Source organism: Cygnus atratus, chromosome 1 (genome assembly GCF_013377495.2).
Source record: "Cygnus atratus isolate AKBS03 ecotype Queensland, Australia chromosome 1, CAtr_DNAZoo_HiC_assembly, whole genome shotgun sequence".
Classification (NCBI taxonomy): domain Eukaryota; kingdom Metazoa; phylum Chordata; class Aves; order Anseriformes; family Anatidae; genus Cygnus; species Cygnus atratus.
Window position 1 is genome coordinate 68806776 of NC_066362.1, and position 26109 is coordinate 68832884.

Consider the following 26109-nt stretch of genomic DNA (forward strand, 5'->3'; position numbering starts at 1 on the left):
TTTAATGCGACTCTTTTCTTTGCAGATGTCCTGTTTCTGCTTCTAGTATTGATTTTCTTTGTTTGCTTGCTTTGTTTTCAGTATCTTTTATTTGGATTTTAATATGCTTGGAAGAGTGTGTCTGTTGTGGTAGACTTACTTTATCATCTTTTTGAAAGAGGAGCACGGAAACAGAGCTGCTTTGTAGGACTCCAGAGGTCATTTTGATCAGATCTTGTTACAAACACTTGCCCTCCAGATAGTCAGACCATCCTTAACTGGGAAATTTTAAAGTGGCACTTCTGGATACTTGTCCAGTTAATATGACTTTTTTTTTTTTTACCAGTTATTTAACAAGTTGCAGGCCTTACTTGATTCATTCAGTAATTCTGCTCACAGTGCTGTTTGTTTAGTTGGTCATCTTTAAACAAATGATGTCATCAGTGGGATAACATTTGCAAATGAATATTACCAATAGGCATAGAGGCTTTAGGGTGCAGGTGGATTTTGCCTGTGTCTTAGTGTAAGGCAAAAGATAGCTCTCTGTGTAAGTAGCATTGTAAACATTGTGAGATGGGCTTTATCCAAGTGTTGCATGGTTTATTTTATATACGGATAGGAAAATCTATGATTAAATGCTAAACAAAATTCCAAAGAATATACTAAAGGACAGTGCTCCAAAAATGTGACCAGAACTGGTGCCAGGCTCTCTAGAAGGGGCCTTGTTACTAGACAACACACTTGTTTCACTGTTCTGTTCTGCCTTCTTGTAGCTTACATTACACTAGTATAACAAATGGCAAGAACTACATGGGACTGAGGACAGGAATGTGCTAAGAATCTCACCTCTGGTGTTCTGTTCACATTGCTAAATATAGAAGAGTGAAAATTATAGCTGCATTTATGTATATAATACAGAAAATACTTTTCTATACCTCCAGATTGAGCTAGCTATTGTAGAATAAACCTACAAATAGTTTATTAGCCATAGTAACTGGAAAATAGCAGCTGGGGTTTTCTTTGAATAAAAAAAAAGTGTGCGGACAGCTATTGTAGAGTGACTGATGTGCTTGTGGATGAATTTACCAAGTGGTAGCTTGTTTGTGTACTCTTGTCCTTATGAGATCCCGTTTTCAAGGCATTATCATAACTGTGAAGATATACATTAAGCTGATCGTTTTGCTGATAGCCAGTGCTAAATAGCTCTGTTTATATTTAAAAATTTGTGCCACATCTTTTGAAAACGTGTTGCACGAACACTTCTGATTTGATAGATGTAGGAGGACAGCAGGGATAGTGCTGTCAAGTCTGCTGAAGGGTTCGGATGGTATGACCAGTTTGGCATCCTTGGTTAAATACCTGTTCGTTGCTCCACAGGTGTAGGTTTTCAGGCTGAGTTTAGGCTTCTGCCTGATGATAGCTTCTCCTTTTAAAGTTGTCTAGCATTCAGCTCTACTGGTGCTAAAGAAGATGTGAGAGGTAACGTAGACAGGGTGACAACGTTATAATCACTGTCTTATGCAGCGTAACTCTGGATGATGTGTTGATTATAATCATTCTAGTTGTCTGAGTCTAAACTACCATGGTGCGCCCACACAACTGGGAAACAGCACAGGTTGTTATGACCTTGTCTACACAGGCATCCCCACCTGTGGATTTTTAACTGTAACCTGCTTATTTGAATGTACTTATTTGCTAGGTATCAATGCTTATTATGCAGACCACAGCACAATAAAGCTATGCAAAAGCTAAAAATATTGAGAACTTGCTCAGGGTCAGGCCTGAAGGAAACATATTGTCTCGTGTTCTGGTATGAGTTGTGGAGTTACGAGGGAATGAGCGTTAATGACACTCTACTGATGTGTTCAACCATGTGAAACTTGGCTGCTGAATTTCTGTAATGTGTCCAATAAGAGAGTTATACAAGAAGGATAGTTGAGTTTCCTGATCACATAAATAATTTCACCTGGCTTCTGAGCCTCAGCTTCAAATATGTGGGTTGAATAAAAATATTTAACAACCTTGCTTTATGGTAACATCTTATGTTAGACTGTGTTTGAAAGTAAAAAACTTTTGAAAATGATTCTTAGGGTTCTTTAATAATAGGTCTTCACTGTTCCAAGTGGGTGTGTCACTGAATCTATTACTGTGCTTTTTCTGGCTTTGATGTAGTAAACACTGTATAATCAAATTGGGATAATGTCGGGGAGATAATCGTCATCTAAATCTTAGCATTTCTGGGACTGGTATTTCAAACAAATGACTCAGGATACAGACTGCATCAAGATGTGATTATTTTTAAAGGACACCTTATTTTTTTCTTGGGATGTGCCCCTTCATTTTCGTAATATGTAGATACTAAATGGTGACTGGTTTGCACACTTTTTTTTTTCCATGACATTGAATTTGTTCTGGCTTTAAAAAGGAAATATATTCTGAAACAGGGATAGATGCAGAGTTGTTACCACTACATAAGGAGGTTTTGTTTTTTGTCTAGGGTTATTTTAGTAAGTTGATGCTAGCTAGGACTCTAATGTTTTCTGCAGTTTTTTGGATTAATAGAAGTATTGTATTACTTTATAATGATGGTGTCCTTCTCCCACATCCACCTCTCTCCTCTAAATGCAAATGAGAAAAGGTATTCTCTGTTATTTGGATTAAAAAAATAAAGGCATAGTCGCATAATATATTGTGTATGTTCTCATGAGATCTGGTTACACTGTTAATTGTTTCACTCCTTGGGAGTGAGAAAATCTCTTTCCTTAATATTAGAAATGTGCATCAATAGCCTTTCATTTAATGGGAACTTTATCGTTAAACTTCTCTGAAATGTTTGCTCCTTTTAATAACTGAACTTCTACCTGGAGTGGAGGGCTGTGTGACTATAGAATTGACACATTGAAATGTAATCTTTAATTATGTGTTGTCGGTTCAATATGAAATTGTGTGTGTAAATCAGGTAAAACAAAGGTATGGGGAAAGCTCCATTTGGAAATGGTGGCGTTATATGTTGAAAAGTTCAGAATTTTCTTTTGTCTTAGAATACTCCATTGGACTATTTACTTATGCGTACCACATTGAGCACTTATGAGCTCTGGAAAGCTGAGTGCTTTATCCCCAAAACGGACTTAATCTGGATAGTGATATGGGAAGTTTAAGTTACTTACATGATTTATAAGTGCATAAGGAAATGGACCCACATGACAATCGCAGGATGGTACTTCTTAATAGAGAAGGCATGCTTGGTCACTGGTTTCAGACTTCTTACCTCTTAAGATTAATGAGAATTTGAGACCTGATGTTTTTAGTTACTTGTGTTGACTGCATCACCATTAGGCACAAAGGTACTGGTTTAGAATACTACAAAATTACATAAATATGTCTTTGCATGTACGTATTTGTATGCATGTGTTTAAGAAACTCTTGTCTTTGGTTAAAACCACCTGATTAATTAAGCTCAGACATTTACTTGATTTTTCTGCTTTTTTTCACTTCAGTAGTTCTAAACATACGCTAGGATTTTTGTATTGACTTTTAAACCAGGTTTATGTTATTTGGGTTATTAACTTGCAAAATCAAGTTGTTTAAAAATCAATCCGAGAAAGATATTTGAGGAATTTTGCATCTAATTTGGCTTCTCCAGAAGTATTTTTATCTACACTGTTTGGGTGTTAGAATTTCATATTTCTTAACCCTGCTATAGCACCAATACTCTTTGGACAATACAAAGGCTGACTGAAGTCACTATTGTGAGTGCACTTAAGAATGCAAAGAATTAAGAAGGTTAAAGCTGCATATTGGGGTTTTGTAAAGGTTACCTTTTCCTGTGTTTGCCAGAAGTTTTTTGCATGTTGCTTGCTGAAGCAAAGCATTGGTAAACCCAGGCTGAAGCTGAGGTGATTTCACTGTTTTACCAAGTAGAGGTTTTGCATGCTTTTATAGAAACTTTCATCAATAAAGTTGGCAAGTGGCTTGAAAATTGGGAAGGTAAGAAAAATCCATTAGGCAGTTAAATGAGATGAGATCTTTTCAGTCTTAAGGTTCTGTTGTTTACTAAAATAAACCCATGCTAATTAAGAATTCAGCTTTTGTTTGAACCTTTGTCTGTTACATGCATTCTAAAGATCCTCTCCCATTCAGCTCTCCAGAAAAATCAAACAACTAGTCAGGTTTTCTGGGAAGTTCTTTCTTGAGGGGGAAAATAGGATTTGAAAAAAGATAAGAACAGATTGTTTTTCTCCAACAGAAAGAATAATGGCATTCCTCCTAGGAATTTAGTTCTTTTCTGGTTACCTCTAACATTTATGTTAGTAAAATTTAGGAAAGGCTGAAGTTTATTGTTGGCCTTCATTAGTTCTTCTTCTTTCATGGTGAGACCTGTGGATCGAATAATGGGTAAATGGGTGAACTGCCACGTAACATTACAGCAAAACAAACCTTGCCTGCTGCCTTCGGTAGGAAAGGCTGCTCAGAAAATGAGAGCTTAGGAGTGCCTGCAAACTTGCTTTCTATTTTAACATTTACTTCTTTATGTTTCAAGATCCAAAACTGAAATGTTTCAAAAACCAAAAATACTTCGTGTGGGGAGCATTTTGCTTCACAGTGCTGCCACTCAGTGAAATGCTTCTCGCTGTGTTAAAGCTACTGCTGCAGGTCTCCCCATGGGAAGGATGAGGTGGTGTTCCTGGGAGCCCTGGGGGAAGCACACACTCTTGCTTTGTAGGGAAAAATAAAAAATCTGAGGAGGTAGGAGAAAACAAAAAGGACATTTATCTGGGAATCTTGCTGCGGGGGAGTTGTGAAAGGGGCTAGCTTTGCAATAGGGCTGCAGCAGCACAAGGGAAAGGAGACCGTGGAGTGGGTGCAGCGTAGAAATGGGGAGTGGAGGTGGAAGGGTTCTTGACATGAGAAGAAATGGGCGTGGGTCAGAGGAGGAGAGAGAGGACTGCATCCAAAAAGCAGATTAGAGGGGGACGTGTCAGGAAGAGGAGGGTGAAGGTAGAGAATGTGGTGTACTAAAGGAGAAAGCTGAGAAGGTGGGACTAGTTGGAGAAAGGGGAGGAGTGGAGACTACAGCAGGCAGAAGGGGCTGGCAGCACTGAAAAGTCAGCAAAAGGAACAGGGGTGGGAGTTAATTTCCTAGGAGCAAACTTGATGGGATTTCTCCCAGAGGGGAGGGTGGCAAAAGTGCATCCTGCAAAAACATGCTGTCAGACTCGTGTGTGGGTCTGACGGGGACTATTACACCTTGTTTATGAAGCTGTTTCAAAGTTAGTCTGGCAGGTAGAATATAAAATGTGAAAGTTAAGAATTATTGTGGTTACAAAGTCTTTTTTGAGTGTGACATCTTGTGGTTGACATTTTGAGCTGTCTCTTTCATGAAGTGTGTTTCTAAATTGGGTAATACCTTGAATGCTTTAATTTTACTAAAATAGACTTGAAACCATAGAGAACTTACTGCCTTTTTATTACCAACATTTTAAATGTATGTGAGAATTAATGGAAAATTCAAAGATACAAAAAAAAAACCTGTATAGAGGTTGTCACATGGAATATTGAAATACACTGATTTCAACAAGAAATGTTGACACTGAAGGCGGTCAGGCGTTTTGATAACTTGCACACTAGTAAGTTAACTTAAGTGGTTTTAGATTGTGGGTTTTGGAAGCGGTAATACTTCTTTTCTAACTTTGGTCTTAATTGGTTATTGAGTTAATAGCAGATAAAGCTGATACATGCTTTAATATGTTATTACTGTGAAGTGAGTTCTTCTGTGGTCTCTCATTTCTTGGTGTCTACAGTGTCTGAAGGCTGGTGAAAAGCAAATGAAATGCTGTCTGATCATAGCTCTCACGTAGGTGGCAGTTGTAGCTGTGTTATTTCATAAATACAGTGATGTATTGACCCCCTCCCCCCAAGTACTTCGGGGCCCATCAGTATTTCCTCTTCCTTATTCCATCAGTGTTGTACAGATTCTTTTTCTTTTCCCCATCTCAGTACCCATGGCCTGCAGTACCTTGAGATGAGGGCTGCTTCCAAAAATGGCTGAGCTGGCAGGCAGATAGATCTCTACTGGCAAAGTTTGGGAGGTATTCTTTGCTGTAGTTTTTTTTTTTTTTTTTTTGTATAACTTCTACAGGTCCAAATGTTACCCAGTGCACATAATGTTTGGCTTTTACTTAAAGGAATTGTGCACTTTTTTCCCCCTCTGTGGTCTGTGAGTGTTCTGTCCTACTGGATCAAAACTAGCATCTGTTGTGGTGCTGTGCTAAGCCTGTTTTTCCTGCATATGTTTATGTTATGCTGGCTCTTATTATAATGAATTACACTTTCATTAAACCTGAGATACACTTTGGCTTGGCAGTTCAGACTGATCTTCAGTATGCTTCTGTGCGCGTGTGAGAGAGGGAGAAAGCTACTGTGAAGCTCGAGACAGACACTGGCTAGAAGCAAAGCTCCTCAGCTCTGACTGCTGGAATTTCTGCCAGCGTGGAGCTATATGTGTGTTTTTTCCGTGTTTCAGTAAGTAAATACCTAAATTTAAACACTTGCCCCTTCTTTCTCCTCCTTCCCTTGCCTTCTTTCTTAGTATGGAAGATAGCACTTTTCCTCTGTTCTCTTCAGTTGCTCTTGCATTTGGCTGAAGGGGAGGTGTTCTCTGACGGTGAGGTTGGGAGGAAGAAGTTGCATCAGTAGCCACCTTCAGAAGCAGAAGTTCCAGAGTGGGGACCTGATAGCACAGGCACCCCATAAAACCATATGGGAGAGACTCCTGCTTCCCAGTTCTGGATAGGCCAGGGAGATTTCAAAGGTCTGCTGAAATAGTTGTTTGTGATGTTGTGTCTTTATGCTCTGGAGATATAAAACTGGAGCTGAACACTTTGATATCTGTGAAGTGGAAAAAGGTTTTTAGACAGTGTTTTGAATGCCTGTGTGGCCTGCAATGATCATAGAGCTTTATGTAAACGATTTTAAAAACAAAAAACCCTGCGTATTCAGGACACTTCAGAAACTTGATTCTTCATGGTTTTCTCCATGGTGACTTAGTAAGAACAGTTATTTCTGTAAGTAAGGAAAAGTATATTAGCAAGCAGCCTATCCTTTAAAATTAGCTTCCTGTGTTTTCTCTTCTAAAGTCTATTACAATCTGTGTTTTGTAGAAACTGACCTGATTTTGTGTTTTATTACCTGAAAACATTTCAGTGTGTCAGACCAGGTAAAAGGGGTCCTTGTAAGCAAAGGTGTTTCAAAGGGAAGTATTCAGTGAATCTTTTGGTTTAAGGTGCCATCTTTGCCATCCCTCAATTCCAGCATTTTGTGGAAACTTCTTTACTATTCACTAAGTAGGACTAATGAAACTGTATATATTCTGTGAAAAATACAGCTTTTGACACTTTTATTTGAATTGTGCTCTTAGAAAAATTCTGAGATTTTGGTGTGGGTGGTGGTGGTGGTTTTTTTTGTTTACTGTTTGTGTTAAATCCTAAAGAGACTAAGCAACTTTTGACCAATGTCTAATGTTTACCATTCTCAAGAATATCTTTCAGGATGTGTAAAAACAGATGACATAACATCTTAAGTTTATCTGTGCACCTGGTTTATGAGAGAGCCAGAAAGCTGTGCTTGAAATAGGAGTAATAAGAATAAACAAGCGGTGTTCTCAAATCCGTATTCAGGAGTCAAAAAACCTTTAATCTGATTGTATGTCCAAAAGGATGACGTGGTTTCTTGATGGAGAGAGTAAAGGTGACCAAGACTGTTGTGTTTTGGTGAGTGTGTGTGTTTTTAGTATATTGCCCACACCATTTTGTAAGGCTACTTTATTTTGTAGTTTTCCATGCACAGAATCATCTAGATATATTTAAAACTTCTTAGCTGAAACCTCCTCTTTGATATGGAAGATGGAAAAAAAAATTACAGACAGAACCATGTTTTTAAACAATGTCACAACATCAAACGTTTATTTTAACAAGTAATTTTAATCTGAATAAAAATGCAAGTTAAAGCTCACTAGAAATTCTTAAGATCTCTTTTGATCTTAAAATCTCCCTTATGGTAGGCTTTCTGTTTTCTTGATGGGGGTATCAGTTGTTTGGCTGATGTGAAACATTGAAATGCTTTCAGTTGATAAAACACAGAAATATTACTTCTTTTTTTGTAATTAACGTATCAACTAGTAAAAGTTGAAAGCTTTATCTTTATTATATCTACAGATTTAACAGCATTTGACCTTTGAGCCGATATTATTAGTTGGCTGAATTGAGCACCTAAAACTCTGATAACACTAGATTTCATGAGTTGAAGTCACTAAAGTTTTCCTTGTTCAGGTCAGTGGTATTATTAAAATTGTTCTACAGTAAATTGGAAGAGTTTGGAACCTAAGTAGTTACACTCACCACTGGGACTCTTGGTAATCTGTTAGTAGTATTTAGTCAGTTAAAAAAAGTGGTGGGGAGGAACGCTGATTTAGGGTTTCATACCTGTTTATAGGAACATGCCTAGTGACTACACCGGGCTGATGAACATAGAGACGCCGATGCTTTCTGATCTATGCTGCCTTCTACTTCTGTCGCTCCTTTTGCTCAACCTGAGGTAAAACCGAGCTGACAATATTACAAGTGGCAATGCCACTTAAGCTTTGCCTTCTAGTGAGATTGAGATGCTGAGGCTAGAAGGAAGCAGACTGAGAAATGTGGTTACGATGCTGGAGGAGGAGGTTTAACTTTTATTCCATTTTATACTGAGCCCTGTATTTCTCTTTCTGCAGCTCTTGTCTAATGAAATTGCTAAATGAAAATTACTTCTGGAAATTGAGATAAAAACTTTCCCAGATTAAAACTTTTCCCTCCAGTGTTTTCAACAAATAATGTTAAAAAATGTTGTGCTCTTAAAACTGACCCCCCCCCCCCAAAAAAAAAAAAAAAAAGTGCTCAGTTATCCAGATGAGTACACATGCACGGTACATACTAAACAGCAAAAAAGGTGAAGTCTTGGAATTATTTATGAGTGATACCCAGTATTAAGGGTAAAGTGACTTCTGTTTAATTATAAATGAAATGAAACAGTCTCCTTTGGGCCCTGTCATTGCCAGTACTGGTATATACTTCACAGGGCATGTTGTTCTTTACTCCTCTTTGAAAGACCCCCACCTGAAATTTCTTACATGGAACATTTTTGCTTTCTTCAGTGTTAATTTATGAAAAGATTTCTAGACGTCAAAAAAAAAATCTGAATCTTTTCCTGAAGTTCTCTTTATTCTCATATCCTAAGCAAAACACGAAAGAGATTTTCTAATATGCTCCATATCAGAACTCACTCTGTTGTGGGTTTTGTCTCACTTCAGGTGAGAGTGCCAAACCTGCCGAGCAAGAAATTCGGGATCACTCTTGCCTCAGATCGCTCTCTTTGTGGTTTCAAACAACAAAAAGTACTATCAAATTCAGCAGTTGGTTCAAATGCCACTGCTTTATCATCTTCATTATAATCTTCTGTTTAGATGCATTCTGCTTCGGAACACTTTGCAGCCTAAATATGTAAGTTATGTGGAAATCTTGCACTTTTGCAGACTGGAAAGAACTATGTGAAGTGAGACAGCCGTAGTAAGACTGTTGATTTAATCAGTAATGTCCTATTATTGTAGGTGGGGTTTGTTGTGTTTCACAGTGCTGGGTGATTTAAACTTGGGATACTGAGAGACGCAGCACCTCAGGAGTTGCAATTATTGGGATCCTGGTTTTAAACAAGTCTTTTGCAGTCTTTGTTCTATAGTTGAGTTGTTTGTTTGCTTTTTTTTTTTTGACTTTCAGTGGTGATATTTGTAAGTTGTTAAAGCAGGAGAGCATTCAAATCTCCCCAAACTTCTAAGGAGCATGGAAGGTACTGTCATTTTAGATGAGTGTTTTAATCAATGTTAACTTTTCCAAGAACTCCTCTGTTTATTTTATTACTTTGTTTAGAGATTGCCTTGTGCAATTGGAAATAGGGCTATTTGAGAAATTATGATGGTTTAAGGTTTTTATCGAATTTTTCAAGGAGGTCAAGAAATTCATCTGAAGTTGATTCAGAATCTGCATCTGCATTGTATAATTTCAGCAGGCCTTTTATATAGGAGATTATATAGCTGGCAGAGTGAATCTGTGAAGAACAAACACAATTTTTCACTTGCTTAAAGATAGGATAAGTACTTCGAAGGAAAACATGGGTAGGATTTGTTGACTGTCTCTTAAATTTATATCTAATTTATTTGCAGCAGTAGGAACATAAATCAGGGCTTGTAATGAATGGAGGGGGAGGGTGATCTTAGGAGGATTTGACTTGGCTGCTGAATTCAGCAGGTGTCTAATTCCCATAGTGGAAATGGTCAAAAGCAGAGTATAAGAGCACAAATTTCTGTTTTTGTTTCTTCTTCCTGTCTAAATTTTGACATAGGTATGGCAACCACAACAGGAAATCAAATGCAGCGCAGACAAAGCTGTAGTTGGCAGCTGTTAATTTGTTTTGAGCAAATATATCAAGTCTTCCAATTTGTTTCCTTACTTTCAGTTGAAATAAAAAAGAAAAGGCAAATGTCTCCAGCTCTTGTCTCTCCAACTCTTACTTTCCTGCTGTGTGACCTTCTCTTTCTCTTGTACCTTCTGTTTTTTTTCTTACATATGTGTCCTTATCATTCACCCTACTGCTTTTTTGCTTGCTTCTAGCACTGGTAGCTCAAGTAGTGTTAGATGTGATCTTCCCCAGTTGGACTGCATGCCAAATTTTCTTAAGGGGAATGTAAATAACTGTGAGGTCAGTTCAGTATCAAATGCCTGCAGCCTGAAATGAACCCTGTAGGATCTTTTGCTATTCAGGCAAAATTAGGATCCACTTAGGATAGATGTTAAATATTGGGAAGTCAAGTCTTTAATTGACTTTAAAGTCAAGACTTCAAAATGTAATTGATTTCCAGATAACTTTTTTGTTACTTTAATTAAGCTTACTTTTTTTCCTAAACTGAAAGCAAAACAGAGTGCTGGATGCAACTCAGTATCATGGTGATTGACAAATGCATTTAAAATTCTCCCTCTATATGCAGAAATATACTGAGTAATCGAGCTGTGAGATTGTAACCCAGAGGGGCTGGTGTATGTGTGTACATGCTTGCCTGCATCGTGTCTAAACCAGTGATATTTGTGTTGAACTCATGTACTTCTGATAGCAAAGAACATCTTCAGCCCATTCGTTTTCTTCCATGTTTCCCCTCCCTTCCTTCCTCCCTTTCTCCCCAGACAAGAGTGGTGGGGAGAGAAGGCAGTGATAAGCTTGCTCACATAGCAGGGCGAAATCAAACTGCTTTTTATGAGTTTCTCCTGTACTTCATACAAACCTGCCCATTTCAGACCCCTTTTCAGCCATTCCTTTCAGGGAGAAGTGTGCTGTGTGTTTCCTTTAGATCAGTGATGCTCTGTAATTGGTCATGTGGTACTTTGAATTACTTGCTTGTATGTGCTGCCAAGGACTCGGTACAGCCCTTCCAGTTTCACAAGCAGTGGAAGTATAGATTAACAACTGAACTGGAGTTTTTGTGCTTTGCAGCGCTAGGTTGGCCTGCTTTGGGCTTATTTGTCTTTTCAGCTGTTGTCTGTGAAGGATTGGCTGCTATTAGTCTTGGCAAAGGAATCTGTCTAATTGATCAAACCAGAACAAAGTAAGTTCCATCTGTTCTGTGGATGTTAATGGACAAGTTAGGGATTCAGTTGTTCTTTGATGTATTCTTTTGGCCGGACCATGACGAGATAGATTCGTTCTTCATTTTATTTCCAGGTCTCTAAGGTATGGTGCTAACGCCACTGTGAAACGACAACAGAAAACTATGATTTACAGTTGGGGAATTTTTGCTTTCCTTGTATTGAAGCTGTTTTGGTTTAGTGAGGAGATAAATAGTTTTGTGGTCATTAGATAACTCCAAACTGCTTTACAGTGGTTCTGTAATGTTCCTGGTAAAGTTTTACCAACATGTCTGTGGTTTTGTGTGGGAGGCTTTCATGACAATGAGATGAAGAAATATTTGATTATTGAATGCTGTGCTTTGATTTTCTTGGTGGATTAAAGTGTATATTGAAATTGATTGTTGGGGGTATTGGTGAAAAAGTACAGCGCTGAGCTGAGAATAAAACGCTTTGAAAGGGAAAACATTTGTGGCTGTCTTGGAAGTAAAATAATGTTAAGTTCAGATTAATACATTATGAAATGGCTCATTCTGAAGCAAGAATAAATGCATAATGGAGTGTAAAGCCATCTTTGAAGAATGGAACAAATACATTTCTTGAGTGGTTTCATTAATACATAGTTTTGTGCTATTGAATAGCATTTTTAGTATACTTTAAGAAGTTATTTATTTGAAGATCAACTTTAAGTGCCATCTCTCTCTAAAAATAAAAAGCAAAACTACCTGTATACTGCTAGGGCAACTCTTAGAAATGTTCAAGTAAAATTTCAGGTTAATGACTGTGAAGTCACAGAACAGATAGACTAGCTGCTCCTGTCCTTTCTCTTTTTTTTTTAATTGTTAGGTAAATAAAAAGAATGTTTTTGTTTTAAATGATTTAATAGTCATTTCTAATTTCAGTTTGATGATAATAACAGGAATTTAATCTGCAGAATTAAAAAGTCTGGTATGTGACTAGCTGTGTGTGGTGGTTTTACTTGGGTGAGCGGACGAGCTCCATCACAACCGCTCTCTCACTCTCCCTCCTCAAAGAGGAACGGGGAGAAAATATGATGAAAAGGGCTCAAGGGTTGAGATAAGGACGAGGAGATCACACAGTAATTGTCGTGACGGGCAAAACAGACTCAGCATAGGGAGTTAGTAAGATTTATTGCCTATTACTAACAAGCTAGAGAAGTGAGAAACAAAGGAAAGAAACCAAAAGCACCTTCCCCCCCATCCACCCTCTTCCACCTCCTCCCCCCAGGTGGTGCAGGGGAACGGGGGAATGGGGGTTATGGTCAGTCTATAGCGCTTCTTCTCCACTGCTCCTTCTCGGTCACTCTCTTCCCCTGTGCTGTGGGGTCCCTCCCACAGGATTCTGTCCTTGCTGAACTGATCCGGCGTGGGGTTCCCACAGGCAGCAGCTCTTCAAGAACTGCTCCAGATATGGGTCCGTACCATGGGGTCCATCCCTCAGGAGTGAACTGCTCCAACCTGGGTCCCCCACGGGCAGCAGCTCCTGCCAGGTCACCTGCTCCTGCGTGGTCTCCTCTCCATGGGCTACAGGTCTGGCCTGGAATCTGCTCCGGCAGTGGTCCTCCACAGGCCGCAGTCTCTGTCAGTGCAGGTCCACCTGCTCCACCGTGGTCTCCTCCACAGGCTGCAGCATGGAACCCTGCTCCACCGTGGTACTCCATGGGCTGCAGGGGGACAGCCTGCTCCACCATGGTCCTCACCACAGGCCGCAGGGGACTTCTGCTCCGGCACCTGGAGCACCTCTCCCCCTCCTTCTTCACTGCCGTTGGCGCCTGCAAGGCTGTTCCTCACTCCCCTCACTCTCCCAGCTGCTGTGTGGCACAGCATTTTTTTTTCCCTGTCTTAAATATGGCCTCACAGAGGCGCAAAACAGTATCACTTATTGGCTCAGCTCTGGTCAGCAGTGGGGCCCTTACTAAACATGGGGCAGCTTCTAGATTCTTCTCACAGAAGCCACCCCTATGGCCCCTGCTACCAAAACCTTGCCATGTAAACCCACTACACTGTGAGGTTTGTGAGGTTTGTTTGGTTTTGTGTTTTGCGGCAGCAGTGGAATATGTGAATCTTAAGTCTTAGAGCTGGGGAATAAGGATGTTGTAAATACTAATACAAGCATAACTTCACCATATGGATTGACTCTGCTTTGGCTTCTGGAACTGCCTGAGTGAATGATGCTGCATCCCTTCAATTCACTGTTGCATCAGTGCTTTTCAATTCAGTCTAGTTGTGTAACCCCTGAATTTATTTTGGGACAGATCCAGTGCTGCTAGCTATGAAGTCTACAAGGGAATGCAGGTGTTTTTTCTATAAAATAGAATGTTGACCTTTTTTAGGAGTTTCTTTTGAAGTATTTAATGAATCTTCCTCATGAGTATGATTAAACGGATACATTTCTTGTACATCATTAAAACTTTTTTTAAAAAGTGCTGACACTTTTTTTCATTTTAGTAGGCAATGATGTAGTACTACTCTCTCAAAATTGGTTGAGTTTGTCTATTGGCCAGCTGCATGCCTGTTAAAACACTGCTTATTACTGTTCCTGAAGGAAAAAAAAACAGCTGAGGAGGTTTATAGGCTATGTAGCTTGCACCGCATACAGACTTTGTCTCTTAAATGTACCCTGGGTCTAACACTAGATGTTGGAGTGTAACCTCTGTAATGGTGTCTCTCTGCAAGGTAATGTCAGCTCTACTATCTGGATTTAATCAATTCAGCTATGCCCCTTATTACACAAGTTTGATGTTACACTTCCTAGTCAGGGGGCATGAACTTCTTGGAGCTCTGGAAATGAGTGCTACTGCAAGACAAACCAAGAAAAGGGTGGCTGCGAGTCAACGTGTATAGTCCAGGTGCTGTTACAAGTTGCATCTGTTTGGTTTTGTCATTTTAATAGTTTAATCCAAAGTTACAGGGAATGGTTAGCATCCTTACAAGTAAGTGTAGCTTATTGGTAAATTCTTTTTCTTTTTTATGACTAAGACTAACTTTTTTTAGTTGGGGAGGGGGGAATTAAACTGAAAATAGCTAAATGTTTCAAATCACGATCATACTGTAGACAGTAAAATACTGTATCTGAGCAACTACTGAAATACTATCATGTTAAAAACTAAAGCTACAGGAAATTATATTGCTGTGGAAAAAATAGTTTGCTTTATTCCCACAGGCATTAATTATCATTGTTCTAAACTGAAACGTGTACTTTTCTAAGAGGGATCCTTGTAAGGCAAAAATAATCAAGAGCCAATTTTTAGAGATAAGTTGTGCTATTTTCCTGGTTGCATTCTGAGTTATGTATTGAAATGGTAAAAGAAAAAAAGGTTGCTTGACTTAATTTCAAATAATGATACTTAGCACTTGAATAAAAGAAATGTGAAAGGAGAAAAATCATAGAATCATTAAGGTTGGAAAAGACCTCCGAGATCATCTGGTCCAACTATCACCCTCCCACCAATGTCGCCCACAAAACTGTGTCCCTAAGCACCAGGTCCAACCTTTCCTTGAACATCCCCAGGAACGGTGACCACACCACCTCCCTGGGCAACCTGTTCTAAGAAACGTCTAGGATAAATTTCTTAGAAATTAGGTTAATTTCCAACCTGAACCTCCCCTGGTGCGACTTGAGGCCATTCCGTCTAGTCCTGTCATTGGTTATCTGCAAGAAGAGGCTGATCCCCAGCTCCCCACAACTTTTCATAATACATTTCCGTAACTTAGCAACTTAGATTTCTATGTGTTTAAATGCTTTACTTTTTTAAATTGCATCCAAAACCACCGTTCATGTTTCTTCATTTTTCAAAGAAGCTTAGCTTTCATGCTTTTGACCGTGTTTTATGCTGCACAGAATGTCATGGAAATGTTTGTTCTAGATTCTCTGGTGATATTGCTTTGAGCTATTTCTGTATATGTTCATTTTTCTCTTTGGTGCTTTTGGGGCCACTGGCAGTTATGCTAGGCCATTATTAGTCTGTAAACTATACTTAGATAATTAATAAATACATATTTAATTGCTTAAGGTGTAATATAAACATTGCATGTGATTCTGGAACAATTTTTGAAGCTGTGATTTTCTCTTAAGCAATTGGTTGTACTTGTCTTCTAGTGTTAATTACTTTATGCTTCTATGATTCACCTGGTAGCACAGTAATGACTCGGTTAATACTGATCAACAAAGTTGAGGAGATAAATGTCCCCAAAAGATAATAGTATCAGAATATTTGTTGCTTACCGCTACTGATGTATGCCAACCTTTTGAGTGATTCAAATACTTTGTGGATTGTTCTAGTAGGTGGTATTGGTGGTTGGGGGATGGTTGGACCAGATGATCTTGGAGGTCTTTTCCAACTTTAACGATTCTATGATTCTATGCTAGTAAATAAGTAGGGAGCTGAATGGGGAGAGGCAGCATGCTGCTGAATGGACCCATTTCTTCAGAGTAAGTGCTTTTCTTAGGGGAAAAAAATACAAGGAAGATTGCTTTGTCCTTCTGCACTCAGAAATAGGATTGGTTTCATTCCCTCCTTAGCTGCTGAGACTATATTAATACCTTATATGAAGCTACGCAGGAATTTACATATGATTACTGTTTTCTTGAGCTTAAAGGAAATGGATGCGTTTTCAAGATACGACCAGTCTGGGCAGTAGATAGAACTGAGTAGTATGAACTCTTCAAAAGTCTGTGCATCTTTATAACCTATTTTGAGGCAGATGATGTGGTTCATGTTAAATATTTCACATTCCTCAGTTCTCCCTTTTGAAGAATTTTTTTTAATCTAATCAAACTTAACCTTTAGCTTGTAGGAGGTCTTTTGGTACAAACATAAATTAAAGGTTTTTATTTTGGTACAAGATTAATAGTTGAAGGAATATGAAGTTAGAAGTCAATGAAAGTATTTTCTTGTTCACTGCGTATAAGTAGTTCAGCATTTAAAAAATAAATAAAAATTGCTGTTTGTTATGATATTCTGTAGAGAACTTATAGTAATGATTTTTTTCCACTTCATATGATTGTTGTTAGTTATGATTACTTAACTGAATTTCTCTTTCTTTGCATTTGCTTGGGGAATGAGACTTTATTTTCCCAAAGTAAAACAATAATCAAAAAAAAGAGTTCAAGAGTTGTGATTTTTTTTTAGCTGACTTGTAGTGTTTGTTCTTTAGGTAATGATTTGGAAATTGAAATAACTTTCTTTTAAAAAAAATTAAAATAAACCAGTGTAAAAATGTGCAAATTGTGATCGGCTTCTTATTTAAGGTACTAGGAAGAAAATTGCCCTCCCACTTTAAATGTACTGTGTTGAATATTGAGTGATCAAGAATATACTGGCTGAAGGAGAGAATAAGCCCCATGTTCTTTAAGACTCTTTCAGATTTCCATGCAAATCCCAATTGTTGTGGATAGCAGCACAGATTTTGTGAAGTGGGTACTAAAGTTAAGCTGAGTCTCGTTTCCCAGAAGCAGCTAAATAATAGTGGTGTTCTTGTTCCCTGGTGTGATTTGGACATCTACACTGGCAATCTGCAGGTAATAGATGCTATTTTATCACTTCAGCCTATGGAGCCACTAGGTCCTAGAATTTTAGGTATGTCTTTCTACAAAGCCATGTAAGATTTCTTTCTTTTCTTTCTATTTCCTTTTGAGCCAAAATCTTAATTGAATCTTTTATTTCCCTTTTGTTGAAGTAAATCTAGGAGAAATGTCTTTTCATAGAGCAAATATTGCTGCAGTCTTAGAAAGGAAGCTCTGCATGTATTTACAAACCAAAAAAAAGCACATGCACATGTAGCATTTTGTTGCCTTACTGGTGTTCCCAGACAGCTGTGGGAACTTGCCCCTCGATGTGCGGCGTTCCCACTGCAGTGGCAGGGAGGTGGAAGCAGAGCATCTATATATCCTCTGCGTGAGCAGGGCTGCCCGGTCGTATGCGATGAGAGTGTGAGAAGCAAGGGCTGTTTCAGTTTATTCCCAGTTGCTGCAATCTCCTGGCAATGCTGGAAGAATCCTAGGCCTTTCAGGGAAACATTTGTTTAAATCATTTTACTTGGAATGGAAAAAGGAGGTATGTCTTTCTGATTCTTAGGGGTGTGTATTGTGTGCTTTTTTTGTCATTAAGTCACTGTTTCTAACTGACCTTTTTTATATGAGGATTTCTAGCTCTATTTTATCAAGATTTTCTATATGAAAAGCAGCACTACTTTCTAAAATTTAATTGACACCTGTGTGATGTTAGGCTTATGAATTGACAGAATCCCTTGCCCTCAGGATGTAAGAAAATATTTTATTGATGTTTAGATTAAGTTTTATTGGTTTCATCTTAAGAAAAAAAAAAGAAACTGTGCCCTTGATCCACAGTGTGAGAAAAGAGACTTCTTAAAATTAGACACTGGTTGAAAATAACTGCAAAGGCTTGACATCTGAAATAATATTGTTCCAGTTAAGCGTAGCTTGAAATAAGAACATAGTTTCATGCTGTAGTAGTACTGGATTGACAGGAAAATGATAAAATAGAAGGTACAGAGAAGTTTCATGAGGGTGATCAAAGATGGAAGCTCTTCATTTGAAGAATGCTGTAATACCTCACCGAGGACGGACGTGGAGGGTATGATAAAGTCTGTAAAATCATAGATGGTGGAAAGAAGGGGAGCAGAATCATTCGTTTGCTGTACGTTGGAATAGAAGTAGCAGCAGTATGTATCCCAGATCTGAAAGAGCCGGCACTTGTGACTAGTATTCATAAGGTTGGAAAGGCGCATGTACGTAACGAAGAAAAGTGACTGAAAACATTTACATAAAATTACAGCTCAGGATGTTGTGGACTGTAAGTCGGCATTTGTAGAAGAAAAATGTGGTCACCTCTTTCATTTTGCATCCTACCTCTGAGGCTTGTAATTGCTGAAGCAAGGTATTGCTGTGCGTCTCTGCCAGGTGTTTGCTGCTAATCACTGCTGGGAATGGGGCGCTCTGTTAAGCGTGCTCTTGATCTGACCTAGTTCAGCTGCTCTTAAGTACCTAAGAACAATAATCAGTAAGTCATAAATATTCATTTACTGGTAGTAAATCGGAGGAATGTTGTGTTAATTATGGTTATGCAAATTCTTAGGAGTAGTCTTGCAGAGTATCTGTGCCTGTTATCACTAAAGCTTTGATGGATGCTGTGTGTGCACAAAACATTGCTGTATGGAAAGACTTAATACTCTACCTATAGTAATCTGCTGATCTTAACTTGTTTTGAAAACAACCTATGTAAACATGAAAATGTTTCTGATATTCCTACTTAGGCTTTACTACACGCAGAGGTTTAACAAGAGGAACATAACATTTTTTGAATCAGTAGATGCTGTCTGCCAGGTGGGTATTGGCAGTGATTTGGTTTGATGTAACAGACTTAAAGTTTTGGAAGAAGAGGTTTGTGTGAGTGAGAGGTACCTGGCAAGAAGACTTTAAAGCTGAACTGTTTTTCATATTGTAAATGGAATTGAACTGTTAAAATTGTACCTGCTTTCAGCAATCTCATGATCATTTTGAAGAGACTTGAAGGTGAGCTTAGATGATACAAGTTTGGGAATGGGAGAGAGAGAGATATTCAATGGTCTAATTGAATGATTGCTTACTGACAAAAATAAAACATTTTTTTCTCCCTTAATGAAAGACGTGGCTACTCTACTGAAGTGCATGGGCATTTGAAGGATGATTTTTTCAGCTCTAAATCAGTGCTCGATTTATTAGGGAATAACTGTACTTTCTATACTATTGTCTCAAGGAGTAAATCCTTTGGAAAACATAACAAGTGGGTTACAAATACAGTAGAGCTTTAATAGTCCTCATGCAGCTTCTCAACTCTGAAAGTAAAATTTTGTTTTCCTGCATGCAGCCCGTAACTGATATCAGAATTTAGTGTTATGAAGTGACAGGCATTGGAGTGTAAGAACTTTTTATTGGAAGGCCCTGATAAGGGTTTAGCCTTTTACAATCAGTATTACCTTGCATTGTTAAGGAAAAGTCAGTGGTGTTCCTTCCCAGATATTTTGAAGAGTGGAAATGCAGACTTCTGGCTGGCATGAGTTAGGGTTCTTGCTGTTCAGGTAGCTTTTGTGGAAATAGACGTGTAAACTGTCTCAATGGATAAGAACGAGTTCCAAAATTTGCTGGGCATACCTTTGGAGTATGTTTAAAATATAAAGTGCTATAAAGTGAATTTAGCTGGGAAAAGCTGCCTAGTGTGACACCACCTGTCTTCCTAGTCTAGGATTTATTTGCAGTTAATTATTTCTTGTTTGGGTTGGGAAGAACAAGATTAGGATTAAGTATGTAATAATACTAGAAACCCAGACTCTTATTTTGTCAAATAAACTAACATAAAAGAGAACTGAGTAATAAGAATATTGAAAACTGGTAATTCATAAATCCAAGTTGTTCCTTTAAGATACTCAGCACCAGAAATGAAGTTGTGGAGCATTCTACCAACACTACCTAAATTTAATCCTAACAGGAATTCAACTAAGCATTTAAGAGCATTTGGTGAGGTTGTTTTTTTTTTTTTGCAAGGTTTATCCACTTCCTAGGAGAAATTAGGAAAATAATAAACTCTAGAATAGCCAAGTGAATTTTCAAATGTTGATAAAGATCTTGCCATGTTTTCCCAGTTCTCTGGCTCTTCAATTTGGACTGTTTTGCGACTACTACTTTACCCAAAAAGATGTCTGTTTAAATCCTGAAAAACAATAGAAGAATTGTTTGGCAGAGAAGTCAGCAACTAATGTCTTGGCACTGTCTTCAGCTGTTTAAGCCAGGTTGCTGACAGCAAAAGCATGAGCAGAACTTAGGGGAAAAAAAAAAAAAAACTCCGCATGACTTTCAAAAGTAAGTCTAATGGAAAATGGACTCTACTTTAGAGAGAATATGTATTTATGCAATTACTTTAAAATTCTTCTGTGTAAAATAATAGCAATTGAAAAATATTTTTATACAAGAACAGGTCCTGTTTTCTGTACAGGTTAGTTATCTTTTGTAGTTATTTATGCATACATTTTAATCCATATGATGGCACTTCTTTATCAAAAATGGTAAATTACGGGGTGCAGCTACACTTGTTTCTAACTTTCATTCTCTTTTTAAGACCTAACCTTTGCAAAAATCTTTGTAATAGATGAAGGAGTTGGAATACAGGAAATAACATGGAGAATTCTTAGGAATTATGTTGAAGTCTTCCACAGTCACATCTTCTCTCTGCTTGTTTGGTGTATGCTGTTTGAGTGGGCTTGAAGCAATGATGAACTGAAACTGCTTTAACTGCTGACAGTAGAAGGTAGGTGAATAAAAAAACAGACAAGTGAACCCTGTAACAAAAATCTCTGATTATGCATGCAGTTGGTAGTTGAATTTCCTTAACTGTGTAACAGTTTAAAGAGAAAGAGAGTGCTGTGTGAAAACAATCACTTTGTACTTTGTTCACTGTACCTGAGCAGCAATAAAACCAGTTACTCTTTCATAACTGGGATTGAAGAAATGTATAGTACAGGTGTAGGTTTACCAAGTCCGAAGGTAAAGACTCGCTCCAAGGAGAAAGGCTTTTGTTTTTAGTGAACCTTTGGAACACTTTTTCTAGGATAGGTACATCTTAAAGAGCTTACCTTTATTTGAATCTACTGGATCAGTCTCTCAGTCCTGTCCCACAGAGTCCTCTTCCCTCAGTCATGTCATTCTGTCCTGTCTCTCGTGATGCCTTTAGCAATCATGTAGTCACGTGGCAAGTCAAATCAAACTGAAAATTTGTCTGTTATAGGAATATTTTTCAGTTAGATCTGTGAGCTGATGGAATGTGTACCGTTTTCAAGGAGTGCTTCTGCAAATACCAGTTCATCAGGCAGCATAAGCTATTCAGAGAGAAGCCTTTTATTTTGGTATAGCTCCATCTGTCATAAGAGGGTTTTTTAATAGTTAAATTTTGCTTACTAAGTAGCATTCTGCATAGTACTGCTGTATGGGAAAAAAATTGGCTATGTAGATTTGCTTGTAATTTTTATACTGTGTTCTTATGTGTGTACTTAAGTAATGCCAGCTAAGTATTTCCCTGTAACTCGTTCCTATTTCTATTTATTTTTACTGTTTTCTTTGGGTAGCTTAAACAGTAAGTAGGTGCTGCTTCTAGAAATAGAGATATAAAAATATTCTTTCAAGTCTGCTTTTATGGCTGCCTCTAAAATCATCAGAAGTTTTAGAATCCAACAAAACTGATAATAGTGTTTATTGAATTAAACAGCTTGCCTATCTGTTCACAGAAATCTGAAGATTGCTGTAATACACAGCTGAAACTGTAGATGAGTATCTAAAATTTAATTTTACTAACAGGAATTGGTTAAAATGGTAGAATTAACTGTTCCGGTCTAGCAATGCGTCTTGATCTTTAGGAATTGTAACTATTTGAGTTAAGTGTAATCAAAGGTTTTAAACTCATCGGTACAAGTCTAACTTTTTAAAGAATTTCTTATAAAAGTGATTTGGGGGATGGGAGGAAGGCTACTTCCCTTCGTGTTTTTTTTCTAAACTATCATTTATATGTGTGTGTGTGTCCACTTATGTATACATATGAAACAATATTTTTGGTTCCTATGGCTTTCTGCTAGTTTTTGTGTTAAAAATTCAGGTCCTCTCTTAAACTTACAGACGATAGCTACAGGACTATTGAAATTTTCATAAGAAAATGAAACCCTGAACAGGTAAAGATTTTTCAGTCTCCATGCTAGTAATTTTATTTTAAACATCAATTCCTAATGAATAACTAGGAGAAAAGGTGAAGGTGTATTTAAAGTGATTCATGTTTGTGATCTTTAACATTCTGGCAAAACCGGTATGGAATTGACTTAACATCGCTAATGTTTCTGTGGTAAAACAAGCGGTGAAGGTAGAACTGGAGGTGGGGGGGGGAAGCACCAAAAAAGTAATTGGAATTAGAAAAAGGAATGTTTACCTTGGCTACAAAGGAATTTATATCCTTAGGTTGTCTTTGTGTTTGTTACTAAAGCTAATTTTTAAAAAAAGGAACAAAAAAAAAGCCTGTCCTCTTCAAGAGTCATTTATCACATTGATAAATGAAAGGACTCTTCCTTGATTTGATTTGATTTGTTTGTAAATACATTTTTCTCCTAATGTGATGGATGTCTGTATTAGCTTTAAAGGAAGAGAGCGTGTCATATTTACCCCACCTCTTACCATAGGATACTATTAAAAACCCAGACTTACGTACCTGCCAAGGGCGTCTAACTGAATACTAGGAGTCTTGTCAGTTTTGGCAAAACAACTTCAGGAAATGGTTCTGCCATGAAAAATACTGTCAGAAAGAAGCTTTCAGTGCAGAAACTATTATATGGAATATATATATATGTAGCTGGTGCTACTGCCTTTTTCAGTGATATCTGACATAGCACTATCATTCTGCCAGAAATGGTGGGGGCTTTTGCCAGCTCTTGGTGATAAGAAAATGTAAATACAGTTGAAGCGCATGACCTGTGAGTCGCCGCATCTCAGTTGTTGCCCAAAGAGGATGTGGGGTCTCTGTCTCTGGATGTTTCCGAAACTTGACTGCACAACTGGTTTTTCCATAGATCCCAGTGCTGAGGAGAGGTGAATTTTCAGTTGAGGTCTCTGGAACTAAAAACCAAAGACTTTGAATGTAGAAATTGGATTTTTCTCTTGGTGTACTTGGGAGGGAACTGAAGCTGAAATGATGATGCTTCCTTCAGAGCAGATGGATGTGATGCAGTCTGGAACAGGGGAAGACAGGGAGCAAGCCCCACCCCCAGGCTTCTAGTAAAAAGCTGCAGTTGTTTTGCAGTTCTGGATCACTGCATGATATTAAGAGAATATTTGAAATGTATTTTAGGGGAGAAAACCTTTCATATATGAGCAGATATGATGAAAGGTTGACAAATAATAGTTGAAATACAGACCAAAAGTTTTTTTAAAAAAAGATGAGTTAAAGCACCATCTTGTCTTGAATGTGGTGAGCTGAGGAGGATAAACTTATGGTGCTTTTTAATTTGTATCAGATGTTCGGTGTTTCTAGTGTGTTCGTAGTCTTATTTTTATATTTTTGAAGGCAAGGAGAACTTCTACTGCGTAATACTTTATATAGGGTTGTTAAGAAGTCTTAAATGCTACTGTAACTATTAATAGTTACTAATAAATCTCCTCTCCAGGCTATATCCAATTCAGAACTTACAACTTTTCAACTTATAAAAACATTGTTGCAAATAATCCTAAAAATGAAGAATACCTGCATTTTTTTCAGGACCCAGACCTGTCCAGGACAAGGTATTTTTCCTGGTTGTTAGTATCAGCATCTTCAAATGCATGTTTTAAAAACAACAGCAAAACCCAAAAGAAACCAATACGTTACCTTCTTGAGAAAGCTTTGTGGTATGCTTCAAAGTAGAAAGTGTACAGTACAGTGAAGAGACAGAAAGTACAGTGAAGCTGCAGAGCCATACAGCCAGTTGCCTCCTTTCTTGCTAGGTGCTGCAGACAGTGAGTTGGTACAAGAGAGCTACATGGGTAGGAAAATCTTTCATGTATTTTTATAAACGTTTTCAGTAATATGGATGATGATGTAATACTTCTCAGTTTGGTTCATATTGCTGATTTATTTTCCTGTGAATGGACAGGAGAAGAACTCAGATGTTGAAATTTGAGATTTTATTCAGGATTGTTGTAGGATTTTATCTGTTTTCGTGCTTTTATATATGCATGTCTATTCATGAATCATTTGCTATTAAAACATTTTAAAAGGAACTGGAGGAGGATTTAGTGTGACAGCTTTTCTGGTTGTTATAAAAACACATTGGTGTTACCAGACAAAATGAGAATTTAATATTTTTTAATTCAGTTGTAGCTGATTATTTGCTTACAGTTGCAGGTATAGACTTCTTGTGGCTTGCTACATGCTGTGTTGTCTAAAATATTGTTTTTCTGTTACATAAACACAGAAGGCAGAGCTAAGGAATGATACATTTCCTTTTTTTTTTTTTTTTACCTAGGTAGCTAATAATACAGCTAGGTTAATGGGATTGCTGCTGCTGTAGAGTCTCAGTAATATAATATACGCAAAATAAGTTGCATTAAACATTGCTAAAGAAGAGTAGTGCTCCAATTATATGGTAACAGTGCAAATATAAGCTACCATTATGTATTTATCATTTGAGTTGATTATTCGTTGATAGAATCCATTCAAGCAAACTGCATGTTGTGAAGTCTTAGGTGTATACGTTTTTAGTTATTAAACATCCTTCTGTAATATTATTGTATTATATATATTTACTGATGTAATAGAGGTGCTTTTTTATTTTTGCTCTTTAGAAACAGTTTTTCAGACATTTGTGCTCACCTGTAAGTAGGCTAGAAAATAGTGCCATCTTATTTTCTGTTTCTTATAGCTTTTATTTATCTATATATTATTATATATTATCTGTAATTATTACCTGTAAATATGGTAAAAACTCAGAGCTTCTTTAAATTTGCAGATTTATCTTACGACAGCTTTGGTGTCCAGTCCTCTCTATCCTGGTCTTCCTCACATGCCTATCTCCCCCTTCTCTGTATATTGTCCTATAGCTGTTGGCACCTGGAGAAGGCTGTCTGTGTTAGCTGGAGTGGTCTTTGAGACTGTTACTAAAGGACTGTTGACTTGCTTGGTGTTTCCTTCTCTCCTGATTATCAGTCAAAGGAAAGCAAGAATAATATTATTATTATTAATAGAGGGCAAATGTGACTATGGAGAGAGGCACTGATAGGCATCTTTAATTCTCATCTAATGAGCCTTTGAATAAGAAATTAATTTCAGGCATGCCTGACGTCGATTAGAGCACACAGATGATTAACTCCTACAAAGTTCTGTGAAAGCAGGTACCACGTAGAGGGATCTATTCTGTGTGGGAAGAATATTATGGAATGACTAAAATTGCTTGCTGTGTTAGATATTAGAGTCCACTACTCACTCAAGAAGTCCTTCTTGAGTGGGTTTTCTGGAGCCTAAAAAGGGCATGTTTATTTGTTTGAGGTTTGTTTTTGTTTTTTAATCTCTGGCATACTTCTGTACCAGTCCCAGACCAAAGCTGCAATACTGCAGTAGCTCTGTGCTGTGTGCTAGTATTTCCAGTTTGATTGCTGTTACAGATTTCCATTGTGCTTTTGCATTTTTAAAATGTCCTAAAGGGCTTACCAGATGCTAGTAGAGTAGAGAGAGGACTGTATAGTAGATGCCTTCCAAAGAGTGGTGTTCACCATCATTCAGAAAGCAGAGCGAGGATAAACTTCTGAGCACCTTCTGCGTTCCTGAGGTCACCACTGCAGCTGATTTTATTTCAGGCTTCTGAAGAAGACTTGGAAGCATAGATGAAAAAGTGCTGCAATGAAGAAT

The 26109-nt window shown here is 37.8% G+C and overlaps 1 protein-coding gene across 7 annotated transcripts in view; it reads left to right on the plus strand.

Annotated features, from left to right (window-relative positions):
• The window catches only part of PLEKHA5 (pleckstrin homology domain containing A5), a 168207-nt gene that overhangs the window by 3453 nt on the left and 138645 nt on the right, over positions 1–26109 (plus strand). The window contains exon 4 of one of the 7 annotated variants that reach the window (XM_035550797.1): positions 1415–1504. The exons of the other annotated variants lie outside the window; for them this stretch is intronic. Coding sequence (XP_035406690.1) covers positions 1415–1487 — 73 coding nt within the window. The 3' untranslated portion in view covers positions 1488–1504. Of the gene's footprint in view, positions 1–1414; positions 1505–26109 lie in introns of those variants that run through there. 7 annotated transcript variants of the gene reach the window in all.